General features: G+C 40.6%; 1 protein-coding gene across 2 annotated transcripts in view; it reads right to left on the reverse strand.

Moving 5' to 3' along the window:
* The window catches only part of Trpm (transient receptor potential cation channel, subfamily M), an 819,353-nt gene that overhangs the window by 728,494 nt on the left and 67,990 nt on the right, over positions 1-22,869 (reverse strand). For both annotated transcript variants that reach the window (XM_067146725.2, XM_067146726.2), the window contains exon 2: positions 8,935-9,014. In XM_067146725.2, coding sequence (XP_067002826.1) covers positions 8,935-9,014 — 80 coding nt within the window. The remainder of the gene's footprint in view (positions 1-8,934; positions 9,015-22,869) is intronic.

A 22,869-nucleotide genomic window follows, 5' to 3' on the forward strand; every position in this document is an offset into this window, starting at 1 on the left:
TGCCACGTACGCTTGACACGCCCCGCCGCAGTGGGATAGTGGCCAGGTCGAAATGGTGGCCACCGAGAAGAAGTCAATACACCAGCCCACCTAGACAACCATCTTCGTTCATTGACTCATGATCGGAGGTCGAGGCACAATCCCTGAGGTATGGAATTATCTCGGTCTCAACCGTGCACCATTTCACGACATCGCTATGGTCGCAATACGAGGTTCAATAACCAGAATCCACAATCATCTATATAGCATTTGACGAACCGTACATCATGCCACATTCGAAATTTATTTCTGAGCCTTGTGACTGTCGTTAGCAAATTCATCATTTACTTGGGTATTGTGTAGCCAGTATACTTTCTGCCTCCTTACAGGGGAAGACGTATTAATAACTAGCAGTTACCTGTGGCTTCGCTCACGTGGATTTCGTAACTTGATCAAAGTGATCGTTCCTCGGCATTGTACTAAGCATTAACTGAAAATTCCTAAAGTATAAAAATTCACCCAAAAATTTAGTTTCATTTACCCCACAAATTCCTCGTAAACCATGTTTGCGGTATGACCTTTTGGGGCTAAGACGACCATGCGACATACTGTAGAACTGTACATGTAAGACACAGTCTTCTCTCAAGTCGAAAAAAACAAATATATGTTCCTTTATTTTTAAAGGAGATTCCAAATACCTATTCCCACATCTGTAACATCTTCAGTTTTTGAGATATGCATAATTATCCCCATAAAAAGAATTCAATCCCTTCATCATTCCTTCCCCCACACCTACCCCCACCTAAAAGTATTTTCCGAATACAAAAATACATGTTTCTTTATTTTTAGAGAAGATTTCAAATACCAATTTTCACGTCTGGAAACTTTTCAAGTGTTTGAGATATAGATATCCTCATTTTAAAAATTCACCCCCATTTTAACCTCATTAGCGACGTAATTTCCAAAAATTCTCCCTTGGTGAGCACCTACACCCTAATATGAATGTATCCCCAAAATGTCATTTCTTTATGTCCAGTAGGTTTGGCTGGGCGATGATTAATCAGTCATTCAGTCGGTCAGTCAGTCAGTCGGTCAGTCAGTCAGTCAGTCAGTCAGTCAGTCAGTCAGTCAGTCAGTCAGTCAGTCAGTCAGTCAGTCAGTCAGTCAGTCAGTCAGTACATGTTATTTTATATATATAGATAAAATTCGAGACAACGTTAGGTATTCTGTTATTCTTCATTCGCAGAACATGGTCTCTCCAATTTGTGCGACTTTATTTTGTAAAAGTGATTAAGTCAAGCAAAAAGAGGACAAATAGAAGAATTAGAGAAGAAGGGAAGATCTAAGGAGGATAGTTGGACGTAGAAAAGTTCGAAGTTGTCGGATTAATGCAGAATTGTATGCACTAACAGAAAAATCATCAGATGCCCTCAGAGTAAGTAGCAACTCGCCTCTAATTTTCAGTGTCTCTCCTCATTTCACAACTGTAACACCGACCTACCCTTGCAATTATTCCTCTTCACCATTCACGTTCGTATAACAATTATTTACTGTATCCGGTCCCAGACTTTGGAATTCCTTACCAGTCAGTGTCAGAGGCAGTGATTGTTTAACTAAATTCATGAGATCTTGCCGAGATTACCTGTTGAAAGCTGCTGAGTGTGTGTATGGCGACAGACTGTGTTAGAACTAGCTGATAGTTGTGTAATATTGTGTTCGACCAATATTATTTCATATTGCTTAATGTTCAGTATAATATTTTAATTCCTTTATAAATGCGAATGAGAATGATAGCGTGTGTGTTAGCATAATGTAGTTATATAAAATTAAAACTTAATATACATGCAGAAAAGTATTGTAAGTGTGGTTAAGTGCAAGCGAGGGCCATGCAGCCTAACTTGCCTACTTGAAAGAAGACAAATAAATAAATTATTTGACGGCCACTTGGTCCGAATGAATCTGAACACATTGACTAAAAATATATCTGACCAATTCGACGTACGTCGCAAAATACAGATAAGTTCATAAATCGAAGTGAACAAGGGTTTAGCATAAATGAGGATTTCGAGTTCTAGACAGACTGATATTTGTAAATAGGATTTAAAAGGAAAAGGATAGAGAGCATGTAACTGTCTGGTCGGATGAAAGAAGGACGGAATACAGAGAAAGAAGGAGGAAATACTGGAAAGACTGAAAATGCAGAAAGACAAAAACATGAAGAAGTTATTTTGCGTCGTTCACAGGTGGATAAAATCAAAGACAGAAGAAGATATTGTTGTTGTCGGCTGAATAGTCAGCGTAGCGAACTTCCACACAGAAGGTACTGGGTTCGATTCCTCTATCATAATAACCAGTTTCATTTACATTACAGTACTGTTGTTGTTTCACGTCGCACTAACACAGTCAAGTTTTCCCGCGACAAAGTATGGGACGGAGGCGATTTGCCTGGTGTGAATATAGAAAGTATTTTCAGGGCTGTCGACAGTGGGATTCGAGCCCACTATTTCCCGAATGCACGCCCACAGCTGCTCGTTCCTAACCGCACGGCCAACTCCCTCGGTCTTAAGGGAAATAATGGGTAGGAAGAGCGTTGTCACATTCGCGGTTTTCGAACAGCTGTGTCGATTCACATTAGAATGGTTAGCGTAATTTCTCAAACAGTCAGCTGTGGAGTATAGCAAAGATCGATAGCAATAAATCGTTGAGTGAAAAATAAGCGAACATCAAAAATGCGCACTGAAGTTATAAAAATGAAATTCGAACTGCAGTTCCCATGTATTTCAAGAAAAAACCAATGAGAGGCTCTTCGTGAATTGTGTGAATAAATAATGGAACAAAAACTCTCTAGAGATGAAGTATGCCCTATACAGAAGAATAATTAAGTACTTGTGGGAATAGAGCCCATACTTTCTTTAAACTCTTTGCACTCTGAGAAAAGTGCCGCGCACGGCACTGTATACAGTGGCAATCAAGAATTAAAACATTTACATCTGTAGGAGGAAGCACTTTCACTCTGGTATGCAGAACAACCCTCAAGCAAACTGTGATGGCATTTGGGTGAATGACTTATACTACATTTAATGGCAAGAATTTTTCCAGTGAAATAAACAACAGTGTTACAATTAATTTCTGAAAAGTAGCCGAGTTGCTCGGAGCAGTTACCTGTAGAACCCACAGTTCCATTTCAAAGTTACATAAAACACTCAAAATGAGCTTTTGAGTACACGAACAAAATTTCACGTTCCACGAAACATTACTGTTAACAAGTACGGTGTGTGAAAATAGCCAGCCCATTAGAAGCTCATTTCACGAACAGTTTTCAAAAACAATTTAAATTACGATAAATTGGACAACGAGGGCAACGTTACAGTAGGTATTCTTTTGTGCGACTTTGTTTTGTAAAAGTCTTAAACAAAAATAAAAAAGGGGAAAGTCAAGAATTAGAAAAAAAGGAGAGTACTAACAAAGATACCTGGACCAAGAAAAGTTCCGAGTTGGTGGATGAGGATTAATAAAGAATGGTATCATCTAACTGAAAAAAACATCAGATGCCCTTAGAATAAGTAGCAACTCGCCTCTAAATTTCACTCTATCTCATTTCTTAACTGCAATACTCGCGCTGGATCTACCCTTGCAATTCCTTTTCACCATTCATCTGCGTATAACAATCCTTTTACTGTGACCGGCTCCAGACTTCGGAATTCCTTACCAGTCAGTGTCAGAGACACAGCTGCGATCAACAGTATTTTGTAAGAAGGAAACCAACTCCTGGTCGAAACTATCTTTACTTCAGTCTGTATTTAGACCAATTTTGCTTTACGGGAGTGAAAGCTGGGTGGACTGAGGATATGTTATTCATAAGTTAGACGTAACAGACATGAAAGTAGCGAGAATGATTGCTGGTACAAACAGGTGGGAACAATGGTAGCGGGTGTACTCGGAATGAGGAGATGAACGATAAATTAGGAATTAACTCAATCGATGGAGCTGTACGCATAAACCATCTTCGGTGGTGGGAACATGTGAGGCGAATGGAGGAGGGTAGTGGAATCGATCAGAGAGGGAGACCAAGATGACGATGATTAAACTCAGTTTCTAATAATTTAAAAATAAGAGATATGGAACTAAAGAAGGCCACAGAACTAAGTACAAATAAGGGATTGCGGAGGCGTTTAGTAAATTCACAGATGCTTGCAGACTGAACGCTGAAAGACATGATAGTCTATAACGAAGATGCATTGTGACAGTTTCGATAGGACGGATGGCTCGAATATATGAACCGAGTGGTGTATCTTGGAATTAGTGCTCTTTGCATTCACATTGACTTCACCTGTGGACTTAGTACTCTTCTAATTAGTTGTTTAAGCCATAAGACTTCATACTGGTATCGGCGGTTAGGAATGAACCCGTTTGTGAAATAAATAAAGAAAGAAAGAAAGAAAGAAAGAAAGAAAGAAAGAAAGAAAGAAAGAAAAACGCGCTTCGCGAACGTCTGTAGACCGTCACCGGCTGTATCCAACTTAGCAAACGACTAGTGATACTATTAAACAGCGTGCTGGAAAGGCAATGTGTATTCCAATAATAGTAATTATAGTAATGATAACATTTTTTGAATATTATCTTGCGAGTAAAACAAATGTGGGAAATTATTGTAGTTGTGAATTTGACGAAAGTTTCTAGTCTGAGCACGCGTGCGCAAAGCTTCAAGGATTCCAGTTCGCCAGCTGATGTGGAAGTAGGTGAGTCGCCGTACGTCAGTAGTCTTCGACACGCCATTCAGGCGAAGGACTTGGTTCGATAGCGGACGGGAATACCTTATGCAGGATCTGGAGAAATCGAACTTTGATTTAACATAGCTGTATGCCTCGCAAATATATATAATTTGGGCTATTCTGTTTGCCAACGCACATAATACAACAGACGTCAAGATAAGTGGAGTTTCCTACAGTATACAGTATATTATTTGGACAATATTTCCAGGAATTGGTGGTATGACAAATTTATTAATTTTTATTGTGCCAGTTTCAGCTTGAAATCCAAGAAGAGGACAGTTACAAATCTCATCACGGTGATGTTACCTAACGCCGTGTGTGTGAGTGCTGAGAGGGAGGCCTAAACTATGAGACCGTAGCTGACAGCGATGGATTGAGGGGAAGGCACATATAATTGTACTATTGAGGACGACCAGCCGTCCAGCATCATGAAGACATCGAAAAGCTAAGTCGACGCAATTGTATAATAATATCTGTTCTATAGTGGGATAGTTATGTAGTTATAATTGGTAAATGGTCTTGCAGTTGTGTAGTTGTTGTACTTTGCCATATTGTAGTACCAATAGATGATCTTCACGTATTTGTCTCGTGTTAGATAGGCTTAATGTGATATTGAATGGTATATGTGACTATTGAATTATGCTCGGTGAATCAGGTGGTAATAATTCCCATGTTTTCATCTTATAAATTTATTATGGCCACGACTGGTGGAGAATGATGTTAGAACATTCGAGTACATAGATTAGATTTTACAGGATGTACAGTCGTCGCACAGAAGCGGATTATACTTGCATATAGTATCCGTTGGAATATAATGGTGTGTGATCTTTGAACTTACGTCTTGAAAAATGATTCCGTTACTTTGAATCAGAACCCGTGTATGTAAATGCAGAGTACAGATAGTTAAATCGAGACTCGAGAACCGGTAGATGGATTGGATCTTCGATAATTATATACGCGTATGACTTGTTGTGTGATGCTATTGTAATGAATTTGTGACATCCTGGGGCGGATCACAAATGTATGGGTCATTATTATATATTTCACTATTATTAATGTGATAATTTTGTGTCTTTGAGAGAGATTACATTGTAGTGCATAATTGATGTATTTCTTCGAGAATAGAGTCACACCATGATTATGGAAGATGATTATTGAGGCAAATGATAATTAGGTATTGTAATATAGTGAATATTTGCGTGATTTTGGATCATGAGTCTGCGTATATTTGAGTTTGACTACGTCTAATTAGGCTCTATCCCGAGTTCTCCGTAATTTGTAACTGTAATGTTTGCGTTAACTCACAGTGGTTCTGGAACAATCTTCGAGACATTGCCCGAATTCGAGACCTTTCCCGAATGTTCGAGGACTTTCATCCAGGTCATATGCCTGAATATTAGAAACCTTGAGGTACACTTAGCTATGCTAGAATTATTCGATGGTATTTGGACGCTATGATCATCTTCCGTGTAGCCAAATGTGTAGATACTGTCATATAATTTGTAAATTTGAGTGTAATTTAGTATTGTAATCAGGGTTATGGTAGTTTGAGTTCACCTTTTATCTTATTATCTCAGATGTTGTTATACTATGTGGGGAGTGTTACATTCTTTGATATTCGCATCCAGGATTTGTGATATGGCGTTTCAGGACTTACATTTTTGGTTAGGCAGACCATTAGCAATGACTATCATGATATTTCCAGACTTTAGTTTATTTATTTAATTTCGCTAATCAAGTAAGCGACTGGTAACTGAACAGGTAATTATTTCGTTGAGTCGATTAATTTTAAAGAGAAATTTATAGCATCAAATTATGTCAGAGTAAAATTTAAACTTTGGGTAAATAATTGAAAACTTGATATGATTATCGTACAAAATTTTTATTTTATTTTCTTCTTTCTAATATTTCGGAGTGGATCATCAGAACCCAGAGCTTTCAGTTAATTAAATGAAATCTGTTTACCTGAACAAAATTATTGAAATCAATATGTAACTGTGATTTGTTAGGGCAAGATAGGGCGAAAAATCATGTACCACCCCATTTGATTTATTCTGTTTGTACTTCAAGAGCTGAATTTTTAATTTTATTAGCGACCATTTTCACAATCATAGTTATTGAATTATGACAATTTGAGATTTTTTTGTAAATAAACCATGCCACATGAGAATTTTACTGTGTATTTTCTTTATTATATGCCACAATTTCAGTTCATTTTCCTACGCATGCCACATCCTTGGTTATTTCACTTAGGGCGTCCTATTTGCGAACTGAGCATCCCTGAGGTGTCTCAGTGTTCTTGGTATTAACGGGTACAGTATGTATGAAAATGGTAGCGTAATTTGAATGACCTCAAATGTGAAGCAACAAACTGCAACGTCGCATAGGCCAGGAAAAACTAAATTTCCACACGAGATTGAAAAATAATAATAAACTAAACATTTACGATGATGATGTTTTAAAACATGAAATGGCGTATGACTTCAACTGCCGGGTGTGTCCGAGGACATGTTCGGTTCGCCAGATGCAGGCCTTTTCATTTGACCTCCGTAGGCGACCTGCGCGTCGTGAAGAGGATGAAATGATGATGAAGGCGACACATACTCCCAGCCCCCGTGTCAGCGAAATTAACGAAGTATGGTTAAAATTCGCAACCCCCCGGGGATCGAACCCTGGACTTCTATGACCAAAGGCCAGCTCGATAACCATCTAACCATCGAACCGGAAGATGATGATGATGATGATGATGATGATGATGGTTTATAATAATAAAATGACTACAGTTCCAAAAGAGTTAACGTAAGGGAAACTGACATAACGGAAAATTACCGGTATAACTGGCAGCCCCTCAAATGATAATTAAGAACGTCTGCATAGTTTACAAATCAAATGTCATACGACGATAATAACAATAATAATACTAAGTAAAATGGAAGTACTGAAAAGGAAAATTATACGGAAAATACTCGGTCCGCTAAGAACCACAGAACTCTGGAAATCGAGAAGTAATGGTGAAATATGCGGCAACATGGAAATGCGGAAGGGGCGATTGATTTGTTTGTACATTTATACAGAATGGAAGACAACAGGTTAACCAAGCAGATCTCCAAATATTTTTGGAACAAGAAGTCAACAGCAAGATGGCTTCATGAAGTCAAGAAAGATTTGGAAAGAAACAAGATAAGAGAAGAAGAAGAAGCAACAGAGAGAGGGAGATTTAGAAAGAAAATATTAAATATGCAACGATTCCAAGGTCGAGAGGGAAATAAAACAGGAAATAAAAGAAGGAATAACAAAGGATGAAGCATTGAAATTATCACTGGTCCCTAGAAGACCCTAACGGAGAAAGAAAGAAAGAAGAGGGATAAGAATAAGGGGAGCATTAAAATTACAACACCTAAAAGTAAAATGTGTCCTTGACGTAGCCAGAGCGGGTTGCGTGGCATGGGAGAAGATCAACGGACTGAGCAGCCAGATGGACTCGCGCCAACGATAGAGTAACGGTAATGCAGCAACTCGCATTCAACACTACAGAGGATAGAAATGAGGATTTCATTAAGATAACTTTTAAATTTCAATATTCTAAGTATTTCAACAGAAATAAACATATATGCTGGTACATTTCTAAATATTCTCAGTGTGATATAATATAATCTGATGATTTTCTTTGAAGAAGGAAACATGTCATTCTATTTTAATGACCTTCCTTCTTTTTAGTAACATATTCTTTTCTTTGACGGGTAGTTTATAAGTTATTTATTTAAACTTAGTTTCAGCAGACTGGAGAATCTAACTGAGTCAAAACTAAAAAGGGTTGTCTTCACATAAAAAACATCTTTCTTACCCTTTATTATGTTTATTATGTACTGTGGTCATTTACTCTATTTACTGTACACGTGCTGGCTGTTAGTACAACCGAGGACGCGGCCACATTCTGTTAGAGACACACTAATGTTGTACTGCGTTCCACAGCAACTGATTCCACCCTTACAACACTTCCCATTTCAAAGAGCAGCAAATAATAAGAAACTCTTTAAGTATGTACATATTATTTTACAGCTTTAGTTCATGATGTGTTAGTTAACTGATCATTCATACTAATGGGTCTGATGCAAAGCAAGCACTTCCCTCATCAGTGGAACACTGACCTAGAACTCGTTCAAATCTCATCAAGCTCTCCTACCTTCGCTCATCTTGAGGGCTGGGGATGTACTTGATGCAGATGCGCTTCTGGAACGTGGCATCGATCCAGCTAACCGCACGCTGGAACAGACATCCGCATAATTTAAAATTACAAGTTGAGCTGAAGAGATACAAGTGCAAGCGTACATAGAATATGGCACAAATAGATTTCAATAGAGATTTCAGCTGTAGTGAGTATTGATTACATCTGATTAATATTTACTTAGTGTTACAAAAGTAGGTTTTTAAATTTCTGGTGAATTTTCACTGGTGCATGCTGAAAATTAATAAGTTGAGAACAAATAAACAGGGTGAAGGGAAGGACACAGTAAATAATCAATTCAATACATAGTTGTTTACAAGTCACCGATGATAAATACATCCTAGTAAATAAATGAATAAATAAATAAAAACGAATGTACTGATATTTACAGCTATGTTACCCATTCAAAGAAGTGCAACTGTTGATTTAAAATTAATCTCAGTTTCAGGTAGCAAAATTTAATTTTTATTTTCAAAACATGATTACAGAGTAAAAGGAAGAATACAACAGTGCTCAGTACATTTCAGTTTAAGAAGATAGGGCCAACACATGTGGTTCAAACGCTCAAGGTACTGGTCGGTTGGACGTAACCAACTGATCATTTCCTTATTGCTTACAAAGACAACAATGTATAATCGATTCAACAGTCCGTTTCAAATCCTCCGTGAGTCAAGCTCACGATGTTCATCGTGAGAAGAGGGAAATATACGAGCCCCACTTCCTTTTTAAAAGGAGGAATACAAGCTAAAAAGAATCGAAGTCACGGGCTTGCTAACTGCGAGTAGCCGCACGATACCTAGAAAATTTGTTGAGTTTTGCAAGCCATTCCACCTGCCAAAATCCTTGAGGACTGATATTGGATTTTCTGCCTTGAAATCATAACTATTTTAAGAAACCACCTTCGGTGATTTGCTTTAACATTCAATGGACTTTTATGTATTTTTCTCCTTACACAATATCAACTGTTATTAAGCATAGTTTGTCTTTCAGGCAAGCTCTAAATTGAGGAAATGTTACTACGTCATAAACATATAATAATACTAATAACAATAATAATAATGACACCGAGCTCGATAGCTGCAGTCGCTTAAGTGCGGCCAGTATCCAGTATTCGGGAGATAGTAGGTTCAAACCCCACTGTCGGCAGCCCTGAAAATGGTTTTCCGTGGTTTCCCATTTTCACACCAGGCAAATGCTGGGGCTGTACCTTAATTAAGGCCACGGCTGCTTCCTTCCCACTCCTAGCCCTTCCCTATCCCATCGTCGCCATAAGACCTATCTGTGTCGGTGCGACGTAAAGCAACTAGCAAAAAAAAAAAAAAAAATAATAATAATAATAATGACAAAAATGGACCACAATTCCTTGAAACAGAGATTGGATGGATTCAGGTGGTTAAAAAGTTCAAATACCTCTGTGAAATCATACAAGAGAAGCTGCCATAAACGGTCGTAGTTCGAAAATGGAGAGAGCTTATAGACAAACTAAAAGGCATCTACACCGGGCGAGTTGGCCGTGCGCGTAGAGGCGCGCGGCTGTGAGCTTGCATCCGGGAGATAGTAGGTTCGAATCCCACTATCGGCAGCCCTGAAAATGGTTTTCCGTGGTTTCCGATTTTCCCACCAGGCAAATGCTGGGGCTGTACCTTAATTAAGGCCACGGCCGCTTCCTTCCAACTCCTAGGCCTTTCCTATCCCATCGTCGCCATAAGACCTATCTGTGTCGGCGCGACGTAAAGCCCGTAGCAAAAAAAAAAAAAGGCATCTACAACAGGAAATGCATCTCGTGGAATGTCAAAAGAAGGCATTACAGCACTATAGTAAAAACAGAATGTCTGTATGTCAGCGAATGCTTCTCGATGAATTAAAAGTTGGAACATACGAAGAAGAATACTGCGGAAAATTTTGAGCCCAATCCAGACTAAAACCGTCTGGAAACTTCGGAACAACAATAAAGTCTACAGAAATGTGGAGAAAATTTCAGAGACCATGCAAAAGAGGAGGTTATAATTCCTCGGACATCTGTACAGAATGGACAAAACCAGACTCAGTCGACTGCCTGTGCAACAACGACGGCGTGGATTAAGGAAGTTCGTAAACGTCTAGAAAAGTCCAACATCTAGGAAGTTCAGATATTTGACAGGAAAATATTTCGGACCGTGATTCAAAGTTTGGAAAGGTTTCAAGTCGAAAGAACTGCAAAGACGGGATGAGGCTGGACGGATGACCAGATGAAACAGCATAGCGCCGATATCAAGGAGTAGTGGAGGAAGAGGAAACTTCAGACAAAGAAAAAATGAAATTGTCGTGTGATCGTAAGTGGCAAGTTCTCAAATAAAAATAAAATAAACAATATAATAATAATAATAATAATAATAATAATAAACAAAGGAGGGAAATAAGGTTTATGACTCCCTTTTCCAACGACATAATTTATAACAAACGTTAAAGATTGTCGAGATAAAATAATCACAATTCAAAACAAAATGAAATGTCAACTCCTTTAAATATTTAGGTGAATGGATAATGATAAACAACAATGAAAAAAAAACAGCTTAGAGCAAAGAAGATGAGCGTAGCAGTACCCCGATGTAACAAAATCTCCCTCATTTAATTATTATTGTATTTGACGGCCTTGGGTGTCTGTGGTAGTGTGAAACCCGATGTCGGGAGATAACTTACCGCTGTCGAACAAAAACAATAGATCTGCGCATGGCTGAACGTCAGAGCATCAAGAGCGTCGTGTGTCGTCACTGGAACAGTGCGGAGACATTTGGAACTGAACACAGGCTTTTGACGCGCAGTCTGGGCAAAAATACTGATGGTGAAAAGTTTCTTCCTCCAACGGGACTCGAACTCGCTAACCACGGTGTCAGACCACAGAGACTGGCATTAGGGAGCCTAACATGTCCCTGAAGTTACTGAAGAATGCGTAAGCGACAAGTACGGCGAACATTCAATGACAAATGACTTAAGTTTCTTGTGGAATAAAAAATTGTAAAACCGGGCGAGTTGGCCGTGCGCGTAGAGGCGCGCGGCTGTGAAGCTTGCATCCGGGAGATAGTAGGTTCGAGCCCCACTATCGGCAGCCCTGAAAATGGTTTTCCGTGGTTTCCCATTTTCACACCAGGCTGTACCTTAATTAAGGCCACGGTCGCTTCCTTCCAACTCCTAGGCCTTTCCTATCCCATCGTCGCCATAAGACCTATCTGTGTCGGTGCGACGTAAAGCCCCTAGCAAAAAAACATTGTAAAATACAACAGTATTTGTTGCTGACAGTTCAGGTGCCGTAACAATAAATGGAATCCCCACCTTTCCATTTTGAATTATCGTTGATTTCTTGTAGGTAGGCCATCCAGAAATTAAGTTTCAGTACTACTTCTTCTTCTTCTTCTTCTTCTTCTTCTTGTAAAGTAAATGTATTTAGTCGGGAAATATGAGCATGAGTGACAAGTCTATGACGTAGCAATCATATACCGGCCGGTGTCAGTAGCGCAGCCCCAGTGTCAGTAGTGGCTCAAAATGGCGGCCCGCAATCTTTCTCCCGCCGCCTCTCGGGTTCGGTCTGTGATATTCTGGACCATTGAAAAACAAGAGGCGTCGAATGCTCAGTGCAGGTATTGTGCAATGCTCGGCGCTCAGCAACAGCTGTTCTGTGGGAGTTAGGCTGGGAGGTACTCCACCGTACACAACTGATTTTGTTTCCAGTCACCTCAAGAGCTTCCTGGCCTCCTGTCAGCATTTTTACACGGTCGAAGAGCTGAACGCTCTTCTACGACACCGGCATACTAAACTCAATCCGGCGATATGACAAGTATCTCGTGCTTATGTCGAAATATATCTCCAACATTTCTGTATTTTCCCGTTTGATTCTGGGGACATTCCCCTTTTCTTTTGGTTTTGTAAACAGTGTAATTAGTAGATTAATTTTATTTCCTTCGGGGTTTGCCTCCAGTAATTTTGTATCACTTGAGGTAACTATATTGTAACAAAAATAGGGAATCTTCGTTTGTTGATGGCCCTCGTACATGAGTTAAGACATATGAGAAGGTGTAGAAACGGCACATCCCCATCCATAATGAATTATACATTCACGTCAATCAACCCGAGGAAGTCAATGCAGAGAAGAAGAATATCTATCAACCTCCTGTTGAACAGTTCAAAAAAGCCTAACAGTCACTGGTTTGATGATCGGTGCGAGAGGGACCTCCGGGAAACTTCTTTTTTCTTTTTGCTAATTGCTTTACGTCGCACCGATACAGATAGGTCTTATGGCGACGATGGGATAGGAAGGGCCTAGGAGTTGGAAGGAAGCGGCCGTGGCCTTAATTAAGGTACAGCCTGGTGTGAAAATGGGAAACCACGGAAAACCATATTCAGGGCTGCCGACTTTGGGATTCGAACCCACTGTCTCCGAGATGCAAGCTCACAGCCGCGTGCCTCCAACCGCACGGCTAACTCGCCCGGTCGGGAACCATTTCTGGACTTCTGTAAGCAGTTAGGACTTCATGACTACCGTAGTAATTAGAGCATTGAAAGGTTCTATCTTTCTTTTTTATGAAGTATGCATATGGACCTTCAAAATTATATCCTATTTCTTTCTTCCTTCGATTATTACATTTTTATAGAGAACAGGTTCATGCGTTTTATAGAGAAGAGGTTGCCCAGCAATAACGTTGTAAGGCACTCTTTGTCACTGTGGGAACTTGCAGGTGATCTAGGAAGGATGTATTTATTTATTACAATTTTGCTTTGCGTCGCACCGGCACAGGTAGGTCTTATGACGACGATGAGATAGGGGAGTACTTAGAATACTGGGAGTTCGAAGGAAGTGACCGTCGCCTAGATTAAGGTACATCCACAGAAAACCGGCTTCAGGGCTCGAACCTACCCTCTCCGAATGCAAGCTGACAGCTACATGACCGAAACGACGCAACTACTTGGTCGGTGAAGGATTTTAAATAAATAACTCCGTTTATCATCTGATCTGATGATGTGAAGTTACTTCCTACGATAGGCCTATGTGGAGTTTCGCAAATAACCGATGCAATTACTGTTGCCAATTTTAGTCAATTATAGGTGGTAATGATGAAGCTTATAAATTTATTAACACTTGTCTAAATGAATTGTTCCACCTAACACCGATAGCTGTCTCTGTTGTGGAAGTTACACCTAGCTCTTTGTAAAGTATTCCTCTACCGCACGGACACGCAATATATTGAATTATAAAGATGTAAATATCCCCACAAAATTACACAAACCTCATGAAAGAGCCATGGACGAGTTGCAAATTCTATGATATCAGCAGTTAGGAAGGTTACTTGTATATCATTCTTTGTTTTTAAAGAGAAAACAACATACTCCTTTTGTGATTCAACCTGAATACATTATTTCTAATACCACCACAAAATAACCGTCAGTGTCGCTATCTGTTGATACATCTCAATATTATCTGCTCGTCAGTTGTTTCCAGCTCACTCATATTAACCTTCACATCTACAGTTCAAGTGTAAATCGAACCACACCATCGCAATTTTACATTTCAAAAATACCGCGTGCTTTATCGAGGTTTCGAACGAGGGCTGCCCTAGTGGGAAGCCAGAGTGTAGATAAACTCCTACGAAGGTCGGCGTTTGTAGACCTACAAGTGGCCACGGCTGTACGCCTCTGCATTCGGGAGACGGAGAAGGGTGGTTGCCACCGTTGGCTGATGTGAAAATGGTTTTCCGTGGTTTTGCATTATCCTGCACTAAGTACAGTACTCGGCTTTCTTGAAAGAATCTGCGCCGAATTTGTTTCTCCTACAACTTTGATAACTGATACCTTCCCAGCACTACGGAAGAGTGCCAATAAGGTTCATGAAATGGATCAGTTTCTCTCTTCGTCCTGTTAAGAATCATTTTGTGAGACTGTGGGTATGAGGACGCTGCTCTCACGCCGCGCCACGAATAAACTGAATTGCTGAACTTTGTTGGTGTTCCTCACCGCAATACTAGGCAAAGTATATTTTCCACCTTCCTAAAATAAGAACTGTGGCTCATAGCTGAACCTCTTTCACTCACCACCCTGTAAAATTAGACTTGCTCTAACGGTCCATAAAACGTAAAGTCCTCTGTGTATAAACACGTAAATATGTGCATATAAACGCCTCTATATTTTGTTTAACCGTGGCAATTATTTTAGGAGATTCGTTTTCATTTATTTTGAGGTTCATGGTACAGTAAATGAATCTACCTCTCTATCTAAATAACTAACGCGCCCGCCAACCCCCTTACCCTCTCGACACATCTCCATCACCACCACAAATCTCCAGGCCTGACAGACGGCATCACCGTCTACGAGGCCCGCCTTCCCCTTAAGGGGAGGACTGAAAACAAGTTAGTAGCAGGCCATGATACAGACGATCAGAGTCCGTCGGTTCACAGAACCGAGGGTTCGATTCGCCTAGCTCAAGGACTGATATGTACGCTCGTGTTAATACACTTGCACATTTACGAACAACACGATCAATACATCCCTCCACACAGAGCCTGTGTCAGGAAGGGCATCCAGTCGTAAAACAGGGCCTAATCCACACTTAGAAATTGGAATAAGGCCAACGAGAAGTAGAAGAAGAAGGAGATTAATCAACCGCCACTAACCTGCATTTAGGGCTACTTCCCAGGTGGCAGCTGTTTTCTTTTCTCAAATGATTTCGAAGAAACCGAGTGAGTTGGCTGTACGGTTAGGGTCACGCAGGTGTCAATTTTCATTCGGGAGACAGTGGGTTCGAATTCCACCATCGGCAGCTCTGAAGATGGTTTTCCGTGGTTTCCCATTTTCACACCAGGCAAATTAATTAAGGCCACGGCCGCTGCGCAGAACCTTCGTTCTGTCCGTGCGACATTAAACAAGTGGATTTCAAAGAAGTCGGAAATTTATCAAACAGCCCTCGTAAATTATTCCAACAACTAACTCGTTCTCCTATAAACAAGTATTTGCCCCAATTTGTCCACCTGAATTACAACTTTACCTTAATATATTTCCGTCACAGAGGAAGATTGTTAGGATATTTCACTTCAAGCGCTACCTGTTTAAATAAACACAACGACGTCAGCTGAACTAAGAACTTCTCATGCATGTTACCGACGCAATGAATAATACATAGCTCGTGCTTTAGGGACAATCTAACAATCGTTCTTTATCGATTGCTTCTCACAACACCTGTGCTGGCGCTAACTTCTGTAAATGAAAGGCTGTCACTGCCGTGGATCGTGTCCAACACAGAATGTTGTTTTGTTTTTCGATCAGAATAGTTCCAGTGAAGCTCAGACAATGCATTTTATCAATAAATTCTACCATTTATTTATCTTAGATAAGCGTCCGTGGCTCAGGCGGCAGCGCGCCGGCCTCTGACCACTGGATTCCGTGGTTCAAATCCGGTCACTCCATGTGAGTTTTGTCCTGGACAAAGCGGAGGCGGGACAGGATTTTCTCCGGGAACTCCGGTTTTCCCTGTCGTCTTTCATTCCAGCAGCACTCTCCATTACCATTTCATTTCATCTGTCAGACGAGTGCGACAGGCTTCGGCAGCCGGCACAGTTACTCTTCTCGCCGGTAGATGGGGTCTTCATTCATTCCATTCGTGACCCGGTCAAATGACTGGAAACAGGCTGTGGATTTTCATTTTCACTTGTTTGGGATATCATGTCCTAGACTCCCGTACTTCCTCACGCTTCACCTGAACTGTAAATGACTTTGTGATGTGCTGGGGTAAGATGGGGAAGAAAAGGGTAGTGGTTTCGGAGAGAGATGAAAATAATTTTATTCCAAACATTACCTTAAGTTCCCAGAATCTAATTTCATCCATTGCAAATGTTGAAACCCTTTCAATCGCGAATTCTCACCGATCCTCCCCAGTGTAGCAGTGGGCTCGTCAGTTGGTGGCGGCAAGTGGGCCGTTGCAGGTCAGTGCACTAGATCACTACATTGTAAATCATGATAATGCTGTTGGTTTTACGCTCCGCTAACTACTGTACTTTTACAGTTTACGGACAGGCCGAGTTGCCGAAAATTTTTCCCGCGTGAGTTCTTTTAGGTGCTAGTAAATGTACCGAGCCGAGGCAGAAGAGAACAGTTCCTGGTTCTTAAATTCCACACCTTAACTCTAGAAGTAAGGCTGATAGCTTCACAGGAACTAGGATTGAACACAACAGCTTGAGCCTTCTAGCGTCTGCAAAACTCAGCCCAAACTGTTATTAAGCTCCACGAGACAGGTGAAAGCTTGTAACATATTTCTAGAAAGCTCCCGCAATGTTTGGCAATTTCTTCGGAAATGTTCGAGTGCTATATTCTGAACTGGTAACACTGGTAGTCGACGTTCGGTGAATGTTGCTTAGCTTGGAGATCTCAGGACTGCGTACTGTTACTTCTAGTTATCTCTAGCATACACCAGATGGGTCCACACCGAGTTGCTATTTCCAGAGCGGCATCCTTCTCATATTCTCCCCGAGCAAGCACGTTCTGCAGCAGATAAAGTATGACGTACATTCGCTCTCAGCATTATTGAGCAACTAACACATCTCACAGTTCTCCGGACAATAGAACTGATCTTCATTTCTACACAGTTACACGATTAGGTTGCAAGCAACTCAATGTTGAAAACATCCTAAGGATATGAGTTAGGTAAATAAAGTATGAGAATATATTCTTTATTTATTCCTAAAAACTAAAAACATTTTCTTAATCAACGTTATCCGGTCGATCAGATTAGCAGTTCTTCTTTTTCTACCACTACGAGCGCTAATGAGAGTCAATGCATTGTTTCACTTAAACACCACTACGAGCGCTAGTGTGAGTCAATGCAGAGTTTCATGTAAGCCCTGATAACTACATTCCGTGTGGAAATTTTTCAAAAAAAATTAAAAACGCGTCAGAGTATTGAAACAAGGAACATATTACAGAAGGAATTATGTAATTAAGTTAATTTGGCTAGAATTTGAACAAAAATAAAGCGAGTAAAGAAATAAGCGACTTTAGGCGGTTTTTCCGGAACTGCATTTTCGATTTTTTAATTTTTTAATTTTTTTGATAGAGCTATCCAAGACTCAACAACTGCTAAAAGACCTGGACAATGTTGTGAGATGGACAGCGGATGATAAAAGTCAGGTTGTGCGTTTCAGAAAGTGGTGAAGTCCTTTCAGTTTAAATTACTTACATGATAGGGCTTAAGTTCCCTGTGGGGAGCACGAGAAGGAAGGATCTTCATTGGGGTAATCATATAAACGGTATTGTAAATAAAGGGTACAGATCTGTGCAGATGGTTGTCCGACTCGTTGGCTGAATGGTCAGCGTACTGGCCTTCGGTTCAGAGGGTCCCGGGTTCGATTCCCGGCCGGGTCGGGGATTTTAATCGCTTCTGATTAATTCTTCTGGCTCGGGGACTGGGTGTATATGTCCGTCCCAACACTCTCCTCATCATATTCAGACAACACACTACACTACCAACCACCACAGAAACACGCAATAGTGCTTACATCCCTCCATAGAGGGTTGGCGTCAGGAAGGGCATCCGGCCGTAAAAACAGGGCCAAATCCACATGTGCGATGCAGTTCGCACCCGCGACCCCACAGGTGTGGGAAAAAGCGGCAGGAAAAGAAGAAGAAGAAGAAGAAGAAGATCTGTGCAGATGGTTATGACGGTACTTAGGACGCAAGGAGAGGGTAAGACCCCAAATAGAGTATGGTTACAGTATATGGGATCGTCATGAACATTACCTGATTCAAGAACTGGAAAGAATCCAAAGAAAACAGCTCGATTTTTTCTGGGTGATATCCGACAAGAGAGTAGCGTACGAAAGTGTTGCATAGACTGAGCTGAGCAGACTCGGGAGAAAGAAGACGCACTGCTCGACTGAGCTAGCTGTCAGTGGAGAGATGGAGTGGAGTGACATTAGTTTGAGTGGTGTTTGTAAAAGTAGAAAATATCGCAATATGAAGACAGAGAGTTGGAAGTCAAGGGGGAAAATCGGGGCAAACATTCGTTTATAGGGAGAGGAGTTAGGGATTGGAATAAGTTACCAACGGAGAAGTTCAATAAAAAACTCATGTTCATATAACATACGATTTCCTTGTTCTACATGTGTCCCTGTAAAAGAAGCAAGTGTGGGAGCGCAAGCCGTACGAGAGTGCGGAGAGTGAGTGGGGCGACAGACGTGTGCAGAAAAACTGTATCCCGAGTGAACTTTTGTAAAACACTCCACTCCTGTGCGTAGTAATGCACCACAATAAAAGTGTGTGATGCGCCAAACACTGCGAAAGTACAAAGTTGTTGAGAAGTTATGTTTGGGAGAACGCGAAGGGGAAAAGTCGACTATCACCGGCACGACAAAGCGGGGGTGGTAGAGAAAACACGGCAGCGCGGTCCGTAAGAGTCTTACAGCCGCATGGGAAACAACACGCCTCGGAGGAGCGGCAGGTCTCATCCCTCTTACTTACAACGGCAGTGTTTTCATGCTACCAGGTGTGACCTTACAAAATAAATGTTGGGCGCAGGGAAATTAAACTTATACATTTAAAACTGAAATTAAGTACGTCACCAATGAAGTATGCCATAAATCGGGAATGTAATTCTTGCGCACACATGAAATAGTCTTTTACGCACATGCCATGAAAATTCATCTTTTACGGTACGAGTGAGAAGTTTACGGAATTTGCAGGCGAGTGACGTAAACTTATCACTTTAGTGGCTCTTGTGTACAATACTTTATTTGATACTGCGGTGAATTTGCTTATGTTAAATTAAATGAATTAAAGTATAAGTGATTTTGATTAGTCAAGGCACAAATCCTCTATATTCCATCCATGTGTTGAGGATTTTGTTTTGTTTTGTTATTTGTGCCTCCCTATGACAGATATACGAGGTGTGTAACGTGAGGTTATGTTATAACAAAACATAAAAAGTAATGTTATTTGAAGCAGCGGAAGCTAGCAGAGTGGAAAACATGCTCCTCTGGTCCTGGTTTAATGAAGGGTATCTTTAACCTATACATTAGTTAGTATTGTGATTACTTGAGGTGGGAATACGGGGACGTCATTGTTGTGTAGATCGGTACGGATGCGGAGTGCTGCACTCAGGTGGAGAAACAACTGAACAAGGTGAAGTTTGATGTTCCTCTCTTCAACCAGTCAGAGAGATGCAGGCAATTACGTCATAGTATGAAATAAACGTAGTTTTAAGGACTCGTAAACGGGTTACTAATCAAATAAACTACCATTACTCACTGAATGAAAATCACTATGCAGGGCTACTATAACAAAGTTATTCCTCTTCAAAGCAGAGCATTAAACATATAAATATGACTGATGGTAAATGAGAAGCTTATTTCCAAAAGGTACCAAATCCAAAAAGTAATAATTTACAGGAGAGAGGAAAACGCTCAGAGTGTAAAATGTCAACTGAAAATTCATTTGAGCACTTTTATTATGTTCAGATAGAATAAATGCATTGTTATACAAATTATTTCTGTTGAAGCCTTTGCGGTTTAGGAAATATTCAAAGAAAATGATGGATTTGGTACTTTTCGGCACTGAAACTCTAAATATCTTCACCTGAAAGACATTAATTTCACTGCTGTCATCTGAATTTTTTATAAAACTGACTGTATTTAGTTATAAAATAGTCAGATTTAAGGTATTTACAGTGAAGGCATAGATTATTTCAATAATATTAAATAAAATTGAACAAAACAACGAAAATAATGCAAAGTACCAGTACTGAACTAAACGAATTATCTTTCTTCTCCTTAGCAGCGTTCTAATTTTTCCTTCGACTGACATTCAGGAGGCTTAAAAATGTATCCCTACACACACTGACAACACCACTATCACTTCTAGCTTTAAATTTAATCGTCATTTCCTTCGAAACAAGCGTACATGATGTCTTTTGATTAGGCCTGTGCCTTTCTGGTGATACAACAACAATATACGAAGTAATAATTTTTTTTTTTTTTGAGAAACAGCATCTGTATTCTCCCAGAAGGTACCATGAAAGGGTACTATTTCTTGTTCTGTTGAATCACGTGCTCTATAAAACTCACCGACATTGTGGAAACAAGCAATTTTTGGTTTAAAACTCGCTTTACTCTCGTACTTTTGCACTTTAGCATGCGTCTTCTTCCATTTATCTGGAGCTGATACCCTCTTCCTGGCTTTATTTACTTCTTCTGGAGTATCAGAGTAGTCATCTGAGATTTCTGATTCCATTCTTTAGAAAAACAAATAGCACACAGTAACAAAACCTACTTCGTAAGAAAACTGTCACTTCACGTCTTGTAAACATAGCGCGGCCATTTTCCTGCTGTTCACGTGACCCAGAAATGGCCTCTCATTGGCTGCATGGATACGGTACGTATTGGCACATTCAGGCCACAAGATTTGGTACTTATTGGCATCAAACGAGATTTTTAATGCCCCGTTTGATATGGATTTAGGTCGGTTTGGCTATTTCTTTTTCTTTCGTACGATGGAGCTACCTACCAACGTACGTTTTCCATCATAATCTCAATTTCGATTTTTTTGGAGTTGCCTACCTTTTGGAAATATGCTTCACAAATAACGGCCAACTCTTACCGCGTCGCCGCACTGGATGACGCCGTCACACCTCCGTAGATAACCTTAAAGTGAGTCTGCGCAGGTACGTCACATCCAGGTTAAGCCACTTGCTGAAGATTTGATCGCGCAATCTTCATCTCTTCCAACATGTTCCACAGATTTTCAATGGGGTTCAAGATAGGTGATTTTACAGACCAATCGAGATGGGAGGTGGGGGGGAGTGTGACATATGCGTCCAGCGCGATGAACTTTGTTGTTGTCGGGGTATCAATAGCATACACAGATGTTGACTGAAAGGCAACACTTGATCATCCAGAATGTTTAAATAAACATGGTGGCTTAGTGGTCAACTCAGTGAGCAGGTCCAATCCAAAACATCACAGACCCACCTGACCTTGCACACACCCGAAATGAAATGCTTCATTTGGCATTCGCTGCACTCGATCACCTGCGTCATTGGAATACAGCCAAAAACGTGATTCCTCACACCACAATCAGCTACTGTCCACGTTCGATTGACCGACTCCTGTTCTCTCGCTAACAGCTCCGGATGGACCTTCATTCACTGACTGCAGCAATTCCTGTCGGCTTTGGAAGCGATTTTAATTCAGAAGCCGTGAAACGCGTCTTCGGTTCTTCTCAGTCAGGATCTCTTCCCGACCACAATTCTGACGTCGTGTTTCGTGGTCACGTGTAGCACACCACTGCTGGTAGACACACTGCGAAACACCAACAAATCCAACAGCTTCACGCACCGTACGACCATGGCCACCTTTCTTCCACTCTGTCACACCCATCTTGACGTACACTGTCACCTTGTCTCACTGATCGCTGCCTCTTTATGTTCAGTGCTCGTGCGGTTGAGCACCATCTGCACACGCTTAACGATCCATCTGAGCGTCCGCTAGGATGACTAATTTTCTGTCCGGTGAGCTTAGTTTTTATTGTTTTAATCTTGAAGCCTACTTTAATCGATATTTACTAATCAGGTAAAATCGCTTAGAGTCCCGGACTATACCAGTCTAGCTGACATTCCATAACTGCGAATAATAATAATAACAATCCGTTTAATTATCTACAGTATGTATTTAGACAAATAGTAAGTACGCTTATTTCTTGACGTTAGCGTTCTACAGTTCTTCAGCTTATTAAATGTTTCCAGATTTTTTTAAATATTCGCTCTAAGGAAAACGGAGACGCAAAGCTTTGAGACTACAGTTATGATAGATATCCGCGTGGATCAGTGGTACAGTGTCGGCCTCCGGGCTGCAAGATCCTAGGTTCAATAGCTGAAGAACTTAAGGG

The sequence above is a fragment of the Anabrus simplex genome, chromosome 5 (genome assembly GCF_040414725.1).
Source record: "Anabrus simplex isolate iqAnaSimp1 chromosome 5, ASM4041472v1, whole genome shotgun sequence".
In the NCBI taxonomy this organism is placed as follows: Eukaryota; Metazoa; Arthropoda; class Insecta; order Orthoptera; family Tettigoniidae; genus Anabrus; species Anabrus simplex.